General features: G+C 41.1%; 1 protein-coding gene across 4 annotated transcripts in view; it reads left to right on the top strand.

Moving 5' to 3' along the window:
- tln2a (talin 2a) overlaps positions 1–15,799 on the top strand; it is an 86,034-nt gene that overhangs the window by 44,174 nt on the left and 26,061 nt on the right. For all 4 annotated transcript variants that reach the window (XM_046383035.1, XM_046383008.1, XM_046383017.1 and 1 more), the window contains exons 11-22: positions 1,928–2,083; positions 2,913–3,014; positions 3,505–3,581; positions 6,241–6,421; positions 6,702–6,815; positions 6,915–7,023; positions 7,626–7,834; positions 8,948–9,046; positions 9,403–9,570; positions 10,577–10,711; positions 11,044–11,203; positions 13,586–13,752. In XM_046383035.1, coding sequence (XP_046238991.1) covers positions 1,928–2,083; positions 2,913–3,014; positions 3,505–3,581; positions 6,241–6,421; positions 6,702–6,815; positions 6,915–7,023; positions 7,626–7,834; positions 8,948–9,046; positions 9,403–9,570; positions 10,577–10,711; positions 11,044–11,203; positions 13,586–13,752 — 1,677 coding nt within the window. The remainder of the gene's footprint in view (positions 1–1,927; positions 2,084–2,912; positions 3,015–3,504; positions 3,582–6,240; positions 6,422–6,701; positions 6,816–6,914; positions 7,024–7,625; positions 7,835–8,947; positions 9,047–9,402; positions 9,571–10,576; positions 10,712–11,043; positions 11,204–13,585; positions 13,753–15,799) is intronic.

Here is a 15,799-nt window from a genome sequence, read left to right as displayed (position 1 = left end):
ATCTTTTTTTTGTTTTTTAAAAAAAAAAACAAAAAAAACCCTCTTTAAATATAATAGTTTTTTTTATTCAGCTCTTCTTGAAAGTTAAATGTTAGACTCCAAAGAAAGAACTGAAAATTTTCAACAAAACAAAAGTGTGCTGGATAATAAAAATGCTCTCTAAGACTAATTTACCAGATGTCTTGTAATTAGAGTAATCTCACAACCTCATGTCTGTTATTGGTTGCTAAAAGAAACTTTTTTTTCTCTTGTTGTATACATTATACTTTTAATTATATTTTACAATGGATTTTTCTAATAGCTTTTTTTTAATTAATGTGTTGTGATGAACTCAAATTCAACCTTTTAATGTAGCTATTTTCCCTCTTCCGTGCCTCACTTTTCGCTCTGTTTCACTAACGTACTCACACAAACTAACACAACGCACACGCTGGCAGCACCTCGTCTGCAGGGACTTCAGTGTCTTTCTGAGAGGAAACCGAATGTGTCTGTGCAGCCGAGTGTGGCACGAAAGATTATTTCAGATCGAGGGCGAGGGGCAGGTCGACTGAAAGACGAAGACTGGGAGACAACATGCTGATGAACCCAGGGCTCTTAACTTTCCCCAAAAAAAGTCCAGCTGCCAGCAGATGCCTGCTGAAAGAAGCAGTTTACACATTTTCAACACCAGTGTAACTGCGATGACAAGAGGGACATATAACCCGCATTCACCCCCCACAGCACACCAGTTTTTGCCGGAGGACATCCGGCATAAAATCATGGGAATGCTTCCGGTTTGTCGATGAAGGACTGTCCAGTTGTCCCTGTTTGTGATTTCATTGCTGAGCTCTGGTAGAAAATTAGTTAATTTAATTGCTTTGGGGGGGGGGGGGGGGTAACTAGTGCTGCCGTGACTGACTCCCTGTCAGACACTTCATGGCTTCTCATCAGAAGCTCTCGGCACCAGAGGATATGCACACCCTGAAAGCTCTTATTAGACCGGAGCTCACCTCATTAAATCATCAGTTTTCACAATCACACATTTCCTTTTACTCCTTAGAGTGTAAAACAAACAAATCTTAAACCTTTTCCCACCTCCCAGCCTTGGATCTGTGTTCCCCTTGATCAGTTTGACATCTGCTCACCGTCTGCGATTTTGTCACCCTGGTGTGTAATCCAGTGGAGCAGAAACTTTTTAAAAATAACCCTGGAAAAAAAAATGCAGCCTGTAGTGACTAACCCGTAACCCCCTGGAAGCGCCTGAGAGTTTACAGACCCTTTAGGACTTTTACACAACTCAACTCTACGTCACAGCACATCACGGTCCGTCCATCTGTTCACCTATGGCAGCTACTGATTTTTCTTTCCCTGCCAGCAGAAGGAAGTTTTTGACATTAAAAAGACCCGATTAAGACGCATTGCTTTAATTACTGACTATTACTATTTCCTTTTTATTCAAGTAATATCCTCAGAGGGTTATGGAAATAGAGGCAGAAGGATATGAACATAACTTGTTCACTGACACTTAAAATGTTTTACTCGTGTCATGGGTTTTGTGTCTTGTTAGCTCATTTATTTTTATTTTTTCATTCCGCTGTTATTTATACAGTGTGGTCTAATGAGAGAAAAGCGTAAACAGGACACCTGAGATGATCGATTGCAGAAGTTCTGCTCGTTGCAAGTGAAGTGGATGTAAGGGATGGTGCTTACATCCTCTGCATAGTGTCAAACTGGTGTGAAACTGATTGTATTATGGTGGGTAATGATGACCCTGAAACAAGTAAACTTGGCAAAAAGAAATAATGCTTCAGTCAGAGAATTTGTAGTCTGGTTTGATTCAGAATTTGTTTTTTGTTTTGTGCCTAGTGGCATCATGTCTGTCTCATTTGTAAAGTTTTGGAGAAAGATTAAAGAGAGTTTTTTTTTGTTGTTGTTGTTGTTATTGCAGGAAAAGATGAAGAGCAAGAATAAGCTGGTGCCGCGGCTTCTGGGGATCACCAAAGAGTCTGTGATGAGAGTGGATGAGAGGACCAAAGATGTGGTTCAGGAGTGGCCACTTACCACCGTGAAGAGGTGGGCGGCGTCACCCAAGAGCTTCACCCTGGTAAGAATCTCATGCACGTGACTGCACATTGATACAGTCTTAGTCCAGGATTCATCAGAGAAATACCAGATATGGATATTTTTTCTCACAGCAATTCACAAAGTTTTGGTACTGTTGACTTTCACCCATTTCATCTTTAATTCATTCTGCCCACGCTGGGTGTTCTATCCACAGTAGTAAACAAGAATGACAGACTCCCAACAAACCCAACTGTTCCCTTCAGTGGCCATGAAGCAATCACCGTATTGCACAGCTTGCCTGTCCTTTCATTCCCTCATGCACTTCAGTTATTGAACAGACTCTTTTGTCTTCCTTTTCAATATCCTGCTTTGTGTCAGCACCCAGAGTCAGTGAGCAACATGGATTTAATCTTGCAGATCTGGTCGAGGAACTGTCTCTATTAAATGAACACACTCTCTCTTTCTTAATTCAGCAGAGTGCTTTGTGGTTTATGGTGTTTTTGTGTCACTGGGATTTGAAATGAAGGTTGAAAGGTTTGATTTGTCCCTCACATGCTGAAGGAGTCGTATATTTTGCTCTGTGAGTTGGATATTCTTATTTGTTTGACTTTTTACTTTTTATGCCAGGAAAAAATGCTGCAGATTATTCTTCATTTTCTACATAAATTGTCCTCCAGGATGCTTCTTGGGTTAATCTGACTCTGTGGCAGCAGTTTGATGTCACCACCACACAATTTGTAGCATTCCTCTGAAACTAGCTGGCTCCATGGCTCACATTAATCCTCACAGTAAATCCTCAGCCAGCATACAGTACAAGCACTGCAGTGGTTGCTTTCTTTACGTTTTTGTGTGTGTGTGTGTGTGTGCAGGACTTTGGGGAGTACCAGGAGAGCTACTACTCGGTGCAGACCACTGAAGGGGAACAGATCTCTCAGCTCATTGCTGGTTACATCGACATCATCCTCAAAAAGGTGAGACGTTCATCTCTGGAGAATCACATGAATCATAATGAATCAATATCCTCTTGCGGCAGATACTCAGGCTGCTGTGTTGTACAGCTGCAGTTGAATAAAAAGGAGGACAGGACAGCCGGTCTCATGTGGCATATTGTAAGAAGACTTCATGCTGTTTAGAGCAATCACTGAGCTCAAGTGGCTTAGTATTAAGAGTGGAGTAAGTGCTGTTGGCATACATTTACTGCCTGCGTACGTTTCATGTGAGTCTCCATTCTCAGTTAAGAAAGTTGATATGGAATACACACTGCACAACTAAACGTGTGATAGGTGCGAGTTTAACAAAAGTGGAAAAACTGCCCACACTCTTGCACTTAGTCAAGAGGTTTATCACATATTTATTTTGTATGACATTTAAAAAAAAATCACCTGATGTATCCACAGCCTAAAAATAGAATTAAATATGTGCCCATCTGACACCTGTCCATCTGTCTTGTCTCTCCTGCAGAAGCAAAGCAAGGACCGCTTTGGGTTAGAAGGTGATGAAGAGTCCACCATGCTCGAGGAATCCGTATCCCCAAAAAAGTATGTAAATTATTAACTTACAATAATGAATGTTTTGTCAGCCATACAAGCAGCTTGGCTCAATGAATACTCGGTCAGGGAACTCAACAACTCTTGGATGGATCGCCATGAAATCTGTCAAAATCATCTGTGTCTTCCGCAGAATTAGTTGGACCAGCTCGATTTTTTTTTCAGTATTGTCGTTCAGCTTCTAGGAAAACTGTAATGATAGTATTTTTTACATTTATAAACTAATTGCTTAACTGATTAATCATGGAAATAATTGGCAGATAAACCTATAATGAAAGTAATTGTTAGTTGCACCCCTCTTGTTCCAGGGGCTGCATTCAGTCTCAGTCCAGCTGTGTTCCTGGGAGGTTGCTGAGCTTGGTTATGTTGTATGTCTGTTTTTGTGCCAATTTTTGCGATACTCTTCACCAGCACTCTCCACTGGGTACCTTCTGCTGTGGGTCTGAAAACCTCCTCACCTCCCAGCCATCCAAAGTTGCCTAGTTGTGTCAACACAGACAATTCCATGGTGCTTCAAGGTCCCAGGTTGACCTCAGCTAATATGGCTGCTAACTGCACAGCTAACTGAGCTAACGATTGTATTAATTCAACAGGTGGCCAATTCTTACGTCAATTTTTTAAAAATGTAGTGCACCACTTTTACAAAACGCTGTAAAAAACAATATATATTACATTTAAATGTATAAATGTACTTTTATGAATTAATCCTTGCAGTAGTTTCCATATGATACCTGCAGTGCTTTAATGTGTTACAGTGTAGTATAAACTGTGGTATGATGATGGTTTGTCAATGTTACTGCATATTATTCTAGCAAAACACAATATCAGACTGAGCCCTTTTTTCAATTTCCTTCTCACCACCGCCCTCAACTACAGCTCACACATCCATCTTCAAGGACCTCATTTCACCACACGAACACTTCCTTAGCTAGATATTATCCTGAGAGATAATCATTATGTGAGGACATTTTGCTGCACTGGACAAGCAAAGGCTCTATCTGAACATTTCCTGATTAGATTGTATTCCCTCTTTTGTCCACAGTGGATTCTCAGTGAACAGTAACTGAGGCCATTTTTCCTGTCTAGCCTCAGTTGATATTGCTTTTAATGCTTTTAACTGGGAGAATATTTGCTGCGTTTGTTAATAAATTAATTTTTTCCCCCACTTTTGTTTTATCTGGGCTTGTATTCACGACCGAAGGCAAAAGTCTTTAATTCTGCAAACACACAGCAAGCCAAACTCTGGAGGGCCTTATCCGAGGAAAAACAAAACAAAGCTTTGTCTTCCAGAAGTACACAGTGGGAAGACTCTGCAGTGTCAGTCGTCTTTGTGTTAGTGGCCCACTGTCACAAATGAACACAGTCACAATGCCTGGTGTTAAATCTCTCCCAAAGTCACATAGCCCCCTTATTGTCTTCTTTTCAGTAACTTTTTTTCATCTTGGTGCTCTTGTCTTCGTGTGTTTGCTGCTGTGCCAGCTTGCATCTATACGGCTGCATTTTGCACTGTTATTTAACTTCTGTGTTAGGTTGGTAGTGTATTTGTGGATGACAAAGTCTTGCCAAAGAAAAAACTATATCGCATTTACATGGCAGTGCAAAGACTAGAGGAAGAGCACAAGAACTGCTTAGCAATGCCCTTGCTTTGAAATGTGATTTGTCTCTCTCTTTGGTATTTTATATTTTCTCTTTCATACATTCTGAGGTACTCCTCTGCATAGTCCTCAGATATCCAGTACAATTACGCCAGCCAATGATCAAAGGAGGAACATCCTGTCCTTTTAAAAGCGGTGATGAAATGTCATCAATGTCATTTCAAAAACTTCTTCTTATTCAGCTTCTCACACTCCATGCTTGGCCTCCCCGAGAGGCTAAATCTGCATGCCATTGGATTTCCACTGAACGTCATTGCAACCATTCAAAATGCTAGTTGAAGTAGTTACCGTATTTTGGCTTTGTAGGGAGGCTTAGTACTTGGAGGGACATGTGCAGCTGTTACAGAATAATGATGAATATTGTAAAAGTTTGTATTGTTCTCATTCCCAGGAACTCTCAGTTGAGTTCTTATATACAATATTGTATTGCACAATAGTTGGGCAATACTGTGGACGGAGAACACAACAAGACAATGTTTTTTTCTTTAAAAATCATCTGTCTGTCTTAAACTGCAGTTGTATTTACGCCTAACTACTCTGCATGTAGACACATTATTTCTCTGCTTGGAGAAATTGATTTGGTCTGGTCTGGACATTTTGTGGGGGGCGGGCACTTTTCCTCCTGCTGCACCGTCTAGCATAGCCCAAAGCTGTTAGACAAGTAATTTGAGTGGCTGAGAGGAGAACAATTAATCAGTTTGGAGATAATATGCACTGTTTGTGTTTATGAACCAAATTAGCAAGCGTGCTTTGAAATCCTTCATTCTCTGCAGTTACACAATTTAAATAGATTTGTGGGACTCTCAGGTTTTATGAACAAAATGCACATTAGCAGAGAGCTCAAGTTGAAAACCTCAATGATTGTGTGATTTGAATCTTCAGTATTGTAAATACATGTCACTTGACAGATTTTCCCTTGAAAGTATGGCACTCAGCATTTGTATTAAAACATTTAACATAAATGATGTACTAACTGCCTGTTTGCATACATGCAGGTCCACCATCCTGCAGCAGCAGTTTAATCGAGTGGGCCGGGCGGAACATGGTTCAGTGGCGCTGCCAGGGGTGATCCGCTCTGGCTCCATTGGCACCGAGTCGCTCAGCATGGGCACCATGCCATCTGCTCAACAGCAGATCACAATGGGTCAGATGCACCGCGGACACATGCCACCGCTGGTAAGAACAGCAAAATGGCTCTGAGTATGGTGTTTGTGCATTTTTCATTCCCTGATGAAGTCCTGCTAATGATATAAGTTACCCATTCGAGAGTCTGTCCCAGCAGATGTGTCATCGTTGCCTGCTCTGCCACCTTTTTTCGTTCCTCATGGCTCTTCCTCCATGCTAACAATTAACTTCACAATGGGGACAATCATCTTCCCTCTGCAAGGTTTCATTTAAAGTCACTCCAGGCTGCATTCTGGGAGAAATGAACCTGTTTATTTTCCTGAACATGTAGAGTTCAGCACAGCAGGCTCTGATGGGAACCATCAACACCAGTATGCAAGCTGTGCAGAAGGCCCAGATCGACCTAGGGGAGGTCGACAACCTGCCACCGCTGGGACAGGACATGGTACTGTACAGTGCACATACAGAATCAGAGCCATGTTTTAGGTGCATTTTCTTCATGCAAAGTCATGACATTTGGTGTCCTCTGCCTCTGTGTTTCCAGGCGTCCAAAGTATGGATCCAGAACAAGATGGACGAGTCAAAACACGAGATCCACTCCCAGGTTGACGCCATCACAGCAGGAACAGCCTCTGTTGTGAACCTCACTGCTGGTCAGTGGCCCTGTCATGACTCAGCAGATTGTCTTCTGTTTGTCTGCTTGGCTGGGGTTTATTGCAGTTCAAATCATTAATGTCAATGTCTGAATAGCAGAGTTAGGTTTGATTATGTGCTGTTGTGTAGCCTTTGCTGGAAAAGCCTTTTAGGAATCCTTCATGAAGCCAGTGAGTGTGTGCAGATCTGTGCCTACAGTTTACATTTTATGTACATTTTACAGGTGCTCCTTTCAACAGAGTTAAAACAATATCACCATTGAATGACTTTTAAGCATTTTAAGCATCCATCAGTGTGGTGTTCATTAAAATCATTATTGGTAAAAGGTGTATAAAAACATGTATGAGTCTAGTAGTTCCCTTATATCCTGCTCTGATTAGGTAAATATTGGTTTTGTGCAGTTCTCATTGGTTTCTGCATGTTTTCCTGATGATAAAAATTTGATCCTTGGTTGAATGCTTAGATCATCTACACGTGTCTGTGGAGCTTAACACTCACTTTTTTCTGTATTTAGATTCCGAAAAGTTTTGTTTTGTTCACATCTTTAGGAATCTATTTATTGATGACCCTTTCTTTTTCTGTCCTGTCTCACCATACTCAGGCGATCCAACGGACACAGACTACACCGCGGTGGGCTGTGCCATCACCACCATCTCCTCCAACCTGACAGAAATGTCAAAGGGTGTGAAGCTGTTGGCTGCGCTGATGGAGGATGATGTTGGCGGAGGTAATGACCTGATGAGGGCTGCTCGGACGCTAGCAGGAGCCGTGTCTGACCTTCTGAAGGCTGTGGAGCCCGCTTCTGGAGAGGTGAGCATAGAAACCTCTAACCCCAAGATAATGACACCATGTCTTGTCAAAACATGTCGTTTTAGCACTGTATCTACAGGTATTACAGTATCAACAGATTTTCTTCCACACGCTCTCTCCTTCTGTATATCTGACACGTTGACAGGTGGCAGGTGTACTCCTATAAGCCTGACAGATATAATGGGAGATGTTGGTTTAGAAATTAAAATGTGAAAGGAAACAGTCACTAATTTGGAGACGGGGTGGGGTGCACTTGGATGGAGAGAACAGATCGTTGAAATTCAGAAAATTAAGAATAATGTGTGAAAGTGAGGCCTGAGTCTGGAGATAAGCCCAACGCAGCAGGAAACCTCACGCCATGTTTATTACTTGAAATGCCAGATTTTACATGTGCATTTGGTTGTCTACAGTGTTTTGTTTTTTTTTTAATATCAAAATATACAAGCTGAAAAGTTAATAAAATTTCCCAGGGAGCAACTCTACTCTGAGAGAGCATATCAGTTCTTAATAATGCAGCATGTCTCCACATCCTCCACAAACTACACCTAATTATTTTAACATCCTCTGCTGCTATTTAGTTTCAGCTATCTGAAGACCTCAGACAGAAGCTAGGCTGAATGTTTTGTGCCTTCATGGAAACAGAACCTACTTAAAAATACTGCAAATGACACTTCATTCACTTTTGCTAATGCAGTATGCATCTGCTTGGGACGAGGACTGTAATGTTCTCACTGAGTTCTATTCAGAGTTTTTTGTTGTGGAAGTATCATTCAGAAGTTAATGAACTGTGTTGTTGTCGGCTGGTAATCTCCATAATACACGAACCTATCTGGCAACCCTGAGCTTTATATGCTTCTGTATTATGCATGCAAGTTGTTGGCAAGCTAACTCGTGTCCCATAGGAGTTTGTTTGTTAGAGTTAGCTGTGTCTTAGTGTAGCAATATTAAATAATTGTGTGTTTTAAATAAGTAACTCAAATGGCACTGATGTTGTTTTTCATGCAGCACATTAAAACACTGTATCGGTTAAGTAGAAGCCATACATCTCAAGCAACAAGATGATGCAGTTTTCCATCCTGATGGTTTTCTCCCAATCTGTGTGTGTGCATGCAGCCCAGACAGACGGTGCTAACAGCAGCAGGCAGCATCGGCCAGGCCAGCGGAGACCTCCTCCGCCAGATTGGAGAGAGCGAGACCGACGAGAGGTTCCAGGTAACTCATCAACGCCACACTGTGTGCTGTTCAAAGAAAACTCCATCCTGAGGAACTGTTGCTCGGTTAATCAGAAGCACACGTTGACCAGGGGATATGGAAGGGAATATTTTAGCATTCTAGCTAGATGTTTTTGTTTCTACTGAACACCGTTCTAGCTGGTGAGGTTGTGTTTTTCTTTAAGGTAGCTCATACTGAACTGAATCATGATTGGAATTTAATACAGTGTTTGTTGAGGATGTACAGAAATCGAATCAGATATGTTGATGAGAATGAGATGCGACAGAAAATGCGATAGGATAGACTGTGCAGGGATATGATGTTGCTGATGAGTTTATGCTCACATGTTATTTTAGGACATCCTGATGAATCTGGCCAAAGCGGTGGCCAATGCTGCGGCCATGCTGGTGCTGAAGGCCAAGAACGTAGCCCAGGTTGCAGAAGACACCGTGCTGCAGAACCGGGTCATTGCCGCTGCCACTCAGTGTGCCCTGTCCACATCCCAGCTGGTGGCGTGTGCTAAGGTATAGAAACACATCAGAACATGCAAATGATTTGAATTAACCTGTCTATAAAAAAAGAGTGCTGGATATTCTCCACTGCTGCTAAGCTCTAAATATGCGACCCGTTGTAGTAAATGACTCACATCATATCAGTGTTGGTATAATATGCTCTCGGTTCCCAAAAAAGAAAATTCAGCGGATATTATGCAAATGCTGGTGTAATGTTTTTTCCATTTATTATGTTAGATCTGTCTTGGATGTGAATATTACACTTGGCTGTGGTTGGTGTAAGGAAATCATTCAGGAAGCTATTGTTAAAGCTGTTTTGTTGAGTTCATGACAATAATTCATATAATAACTTCCCATTTGCTTTCTCATAAGTAGAGGGTAGAGGGTTTTTTGCCTCAAATATCTGAATAACCTACAGTTTATCTGCAGCTATAAATAAGTATTTTGGAGAGTGAATAGATCAGGATGCACCGAGGCAGTGTTAAATACCCTGTGCCCTCATCATATTTGCACATCTTTAATTGTACAACCCACATGCCTCCAATTAGTTTGAATGCCCTCCTGGCTCCCAGACTGAATAGCTGCATTTACTAAACAAATCCTCACATCTCTGTATGGCTGCTTGATGAGAACCATCTGCTGAATTCTTTTCTAATCTTGTTTTCCTCTCCCTTTTTCTCTTTCCTCTGTTCTCTGTGAAATGTGATTTTAGTGATGAAAAGGGTGTTTAGCAGTGCATTTATTCCAATGTCAAATATGTTTACTGCTTACGTTTGAGGGAAGTTAGATAGAGATTACTTTGGTCATTATTGAGTACTTCTAATTTTTGCTTTCACCTTTTATTGTTCTTTTTTTTCTTTACCATTTAGACTTTTAAACTGGAGAAAAAAATCTTTCACACTGTTGGTCTTTGCACCATATGATGCTACTATCCCTTAGGTTTCCTCATTTTTTACTTTTCCTCCTTAAAGTGCTTCACTCCTTCACCGTTTTCTCTTTTCACCTGGTGTTGTGGTAGGTTGTGAGCCCCACCATCAGTTCACCGGTGTGCCAGGAGCAGTTAATCGAAGCCGGCAAGCTGGTGGATCGCTCAGTGGAAAGCTGTGTCCAGGCCTGCCTCTCAGCCACAGAAGATGGCGAGCTCCTCAAACAGGTCAGTTTGATTTTGAACAGTGCACTGAGCTCTATTGATCCATGTATTGTTTTTTTTTTTTGTTGTTTTGTCTCAGAAGATAACAAGGTACATCACAAGTTCGACCCAGTTTTGCAAACTAATTCGCAACTAACGACTTTGCTACAGCACTGACTCTTGAGGCAGCTATTTATTTACTCTGCACAGTTCATGTACAGCCACCCGGCTTAAGAAGCAATGAGGATAATGAGTCCAGTGTGCTTTTCCAAAGCCTGATAGAATAAGAATGAGGGAATAATACAGCTTAAGAAACACAGCACTAAAGTTGATGATGTGGATCTCCTTTGCTGAAGGTGAGCGCTGCAGCCAGCGTGGTGAGTCAGGCTCTGGGAGATCTCCTGCAACATGTTCGTCAGTACACCTCAAGGGGAGAGCCTATCGGGCGCTATGACCAGGCCACAGACACCATTATGACCGTCACTGAGAGCATCTTCAGCTCGATGGGAGATGCAGGTGAGTCCAAAAGAGATTAAAAACTGAGAAAATGAAAGGATATTAATCCTGCATCAGCATGTAGCCATTGGGTGTTTTTCCAATTTGGAAAATGCAATAAAATACAGAGAAAGGCTATAATATGTTGAAATGAATGCACTTTTGTTTGAGAGTAAATAATTATGTTTGATACTTAGGTTATAGAACAGGCTAATTAAGAGGCCTTTAAGTGGAAATGACTATTTGATACATTCTTTACTTTAGACTGCAATGTTTCAACAGCTATTGGATGGACTCCTGTGAAATTTGTCCCACTGCATTGAATTATCATGTTGGTGATCCTTTGATATTTCATCTAGTGTTCATGATTTTAATTTGTTTTATGCACCTGCTAGTGGAAGGTTAGCTGATTGTTTGTCAGTGATTTATCATTTTGGTAGTTTTTGTTAAATATCATGCAAGCTGTGTTATTCTGAATTTGATTTGAAGGTTTGAACAGGCTCCTTTGATGCTTTGAGATTTGGTCTAAAATCTGACTAAAATAGGCCTGTCTTGGCCAAAATTGAGCTGGTGAAAAAGATCAGAAACTTCATCGCACCACTGCTTTAAAACTTGCTTTTCACAGCTCTAAAGTTTCTGAGTAGATGCCTGCCAACATATTGCGCTTCATCCCGTCTTCTCCTCAGAGAGACTGGCGTGATGGTGGCTTTGAATGGACCGCTGTCAGCCTTAGTGAAGTCACAGAGAAAAAGCTGACAGTGATGTTAACAAGCCTGACAGCACAGAAAGACAGACGGAAAGAGATGCATAGACACTGTCCCAGCTCTGCAGTCAGGCTCAGCCGGACTCATCGTCTTGATAGACAAGTAGTTTTGCTGTTTGCTCTGCTGAATACATGAAGTTAGTTGGGGAATTCCGCCTTTGAACCCATGACAAACGTCAGGTTATGTCAAACCTGGCCATCAGGCACAAATATGAAACGTGATGAGAGGGAAAAAAAAACGAGTGAATCCCTCAGTAGTGCAGTGTTGGCAGATCAGTTGATATGTTCACATGAATTACAGAGGCTCACTGCCAAATAGCTTTTGTGGTGTGCCAGGTCTGCTTTGACAGAGACAATATAGACATCAGTCCTTTTCTTATCCCTTTGGTCTTATCTCATTAGTCTGATCAACTATTATAACTAACTCAGTATTTTCAGAGGGAGTCAAATTCACCAGGGCTGGTAGAATATTTGCGTCCAATCCTTTCTTCACACAAGACCTACAGTTTTTATTACATACACGTCTGCTCCAGCTGCGAACCAACTCATTTTCATTTTAACAAGTGAACTTTAATTTTCTCTTCTTTACCATGTCACATTAAAAATCAATCATTGAAATATTTATCTGCCCTGCAGTGATTTGCAATCCTTGCATCATTACCTCAGTACTGCATCAAGCACAGACTACTATTGCAAGAAAGAAATGAAGAGTGATTTTTATGCCTCAGCAGTGATTAGCCATAGCTGGAGGCATTCTGTTTGTCCATCTGTACGTCCTGTTCTTGTAAATGTGATGTCTCAGGAATGTCTTGTGGGAATTTCTTCAAATTTGGCACAAATGTCCCCTTGGACTTGATGAACTGATTAAACTGTGGTGGTCAAAGGTCACTGTGAGCTCACAAAACAAGTTTTTAGCCATAACTCTAGAATTCATGCACTAATTATGACAAAATTTTGCAAAAACGTCTAATAAGATAAAATTATGAAGTGACGACAGTTTATATCCAAAAGGTTAAAAGTTAACTTCACTGTGACATCATAATGTTTTTTGTCCGTTATTTAGCGCCATAACTCAGGAACAGAAGGGCAGATTGTGAGCATGTGTCACATTTAGTCAGATACTGAATTGTTGACACTAATCTTGGGTGTTCACCATGAAATTATGCTGACTGTAAAGATCTTCTGTGGTGCTGGGTTAATGTCAAGCACTCAGGCTTTAGAATTTGTAGCTTATTTGCAACAAATTCCATATTTGAAGCCTTTGTAGTCTACCAAAAGCTCAGTGGTTTCAGTGAGCTTCAGGTGATTGTTGTAGCACCATGTGATGAAGCTCTCTGTCAGTTACAACATGAGTTGAGACAGACAATTATGTAAATTTCAACTCGAAACTGTGTGGAGGCATATCGCAGAGAGGCAGTAATTGTGGTTGTTATTATGGTTTTTTTGTCCAAATAGTTCATGTCTATAAACTCAGTGGGATTTGCAACAAGGGGAAGGAATTATGCAATTAAGTTAAAATAAACTGACTCATCCATTAATTCGCTTCTCTTCAGTTTTTCTCATCTGTGTCTCCTTCTCCTGACCTCTACGTCACCTCTGTTGTCTTTAATCACAGTCTAATAAACTGCATCTGCTCTCAGGTGAGATGGTTCGTCAGGCTCGGGTGTTGGCTCAGGCCACCTCAGACCTGGTCAATGCCATGAGGTCGGATGCTGAGGCTGAAGTGGATGTTGACAATTCTAAAAAGTTGCTGGCAGCCGCCAAATTGCTGGCTGACGCCACAGCGAGGATGGTGGAGGCAGCAAAGGTGAGTATGTCATATCATTTAATTTATTTTGTTTTTCAATTTTGCATTTCCATCTTAACTTTTATCAACAAAAACAGTGAGTTTACTGAACAGAGGATCTGTTGTTGAACAAGCTTCACTGCAAAATAATCTTGAAAGGTTTTTGTTTTAATCAGCATAGTGGCATTTCTGAAGACCAGATGAAAATCTAGTGCTGGCTTTTATTCTCCTGTGACCTTTTCAGTGACAGCAAAGGGAGAAAGAAGCTTAGCCAGACACCCCAAGAAGTGTGTGTGTGTGTGTGTGTGTGTGTGTGTGTGTGTGTGTGTGTATAAAAAAGAAAAAAGAAAAAGGCCAAGGCTGACGGTTTCAGAAGTGAATCTCTTCATCTTGTTTGTAAAGTGTGATTTTATTAATATCAGATAACCTTTAAATCTTCCTTCAGTAAACACTAAATTTTATTTTGAAAACACCTGAATTGCAATGTGTGTTTCTCAAAGTGCTTTTGATGTGCATTTTTCCAGAAGTCAACATGTGCTTGTCAACTTTCTTGCCAAGGTGGTAATCCCCAGCACTTAAATCACTGAATTTACAAAGGAGCCGGTCCACTAACACTTAATACCTTTGTGGCGTTGTAGACTTTTGGTCCAGTTGTTCCTTTCTGATTAGATTTTAAAGGGTTTGTGTGCTTTAACTGTTCCTTTGGAATCATTCAGTTATTTGCTCTCTTGTGTCGCGGCTCCTCAATGAGTCTCTGGACCTCCAATTCGGAGCAAAATGAGAAGTCTAAATAAGCAGTGCTTGTCAGTCTGGTCAACACATACTCATCTCTGCTCTCAGCTTGGCTTTAATGGCACTCTGACACTTCTTGCTTTTATTTATCTTATTATAATTACTATTAGCAGTGCTACAGTGCTTTACTACATACTGAAGTCAGAGGTCTCTCAGCCACAATTCTTAGCCAAAAAATGTTAATAAGATGATTAAATGAAAGAATTGCTGCCTTGCTGGGAGTTATAGGACTGAATGTTGAAATATTATTAATAAATATTCTAATACATTCAGTGTTTCCATTGTAACATAGTTAAGAGAATATCACACTCTTCTCAGACTGCTGAGGGCCAGGCTGAGCTTTCCCTCATCCCATCCTCTTCTGTCCAAACTATTTATCTCGTATCTCTCTACATCAGTCTCATTATCTGTCTACAGAATCACACACTGATATTAATAACCCTCCACTTCCACCATGGAAATGAAATGATGCCCTGCAGCTGGTTTGTTGGTCGAGTTTGATGCCAGACTTCTCGCCATCGCAGCTCTATATTTATCTGTGCCAGTGGAGGCTGAGCCCCCAGTTGCTTTGATTGATTTGAGCTCGTGCAGTTTAGTTTTTGGCCTGTGTGTTTCACAGCTCGCTGTGCTCCTGCTTATTGTTTTCTTCAGCCCATTTCAGGTGAATGATTTGCTCTTAGCGAGACACTTGCTGTACATGTGTTGTATGACTGTAAAACTCACCTTGCTCTTTGAAGGCTAGGCAGTGCTGGAAATCTGTGGTTTTTTTGTAATAATTATGCAAATTGGCTGTTAAACTTTGAATGGTGTCAGCAGTTGCCACACAGCTGCACATTCCACTGATTTGAAACTGTGGTGGATGACATGATTTTACTGTGCATAAAATTTAGAAAGGAAACAAGACATTCTCATCCTGTCAAATGACTGCTGTTTGTACACTTATGCGCCTTGTTCATAGTGAAATCTGTCTCTGTGGCGACTTCTGCTTGGAGCATCTGTCAGGTTAAACATTACCTTAATGACACGGGTTTTCAGTAGAACGCACTTCCTTGCTGCAGGTGAAGCTACCAAGTTCCCGGTTAATTAACTTAACGCTGGTAGGCTTAGCTTTCTCTCCAACAGCTGGAGACACAGACGTGTTAAGTGATACTGGTCTCCACAGAACCCACTTAACCGGATTCATGAACAAGAACATAAAGCAGAGCTGCCTGCTGATATGAGGACACAGCATATCTCGTTGGCGTTTAACCATCAACAAAAGAACTGACTGTTTGAG

Source organism: Scatophagus argus, chromosome 1 (genome assembly GCF_020382885.2).
Source record: "Scatophagus argus isolate fScaArg1 chromosome 1, fScaArg1.pri, whole genome shotgun sequence".
Lineage (NCBI taxonomy): Eukaryota > Metazoa > Chordata > Actinopteri > Scatophagidae > Scatophagus > Scatophagus argus.
Note: the sequence above shows the minus strand (reverse complement) of the source record. Positions and strands in the feature narration are given on the sequence as shown.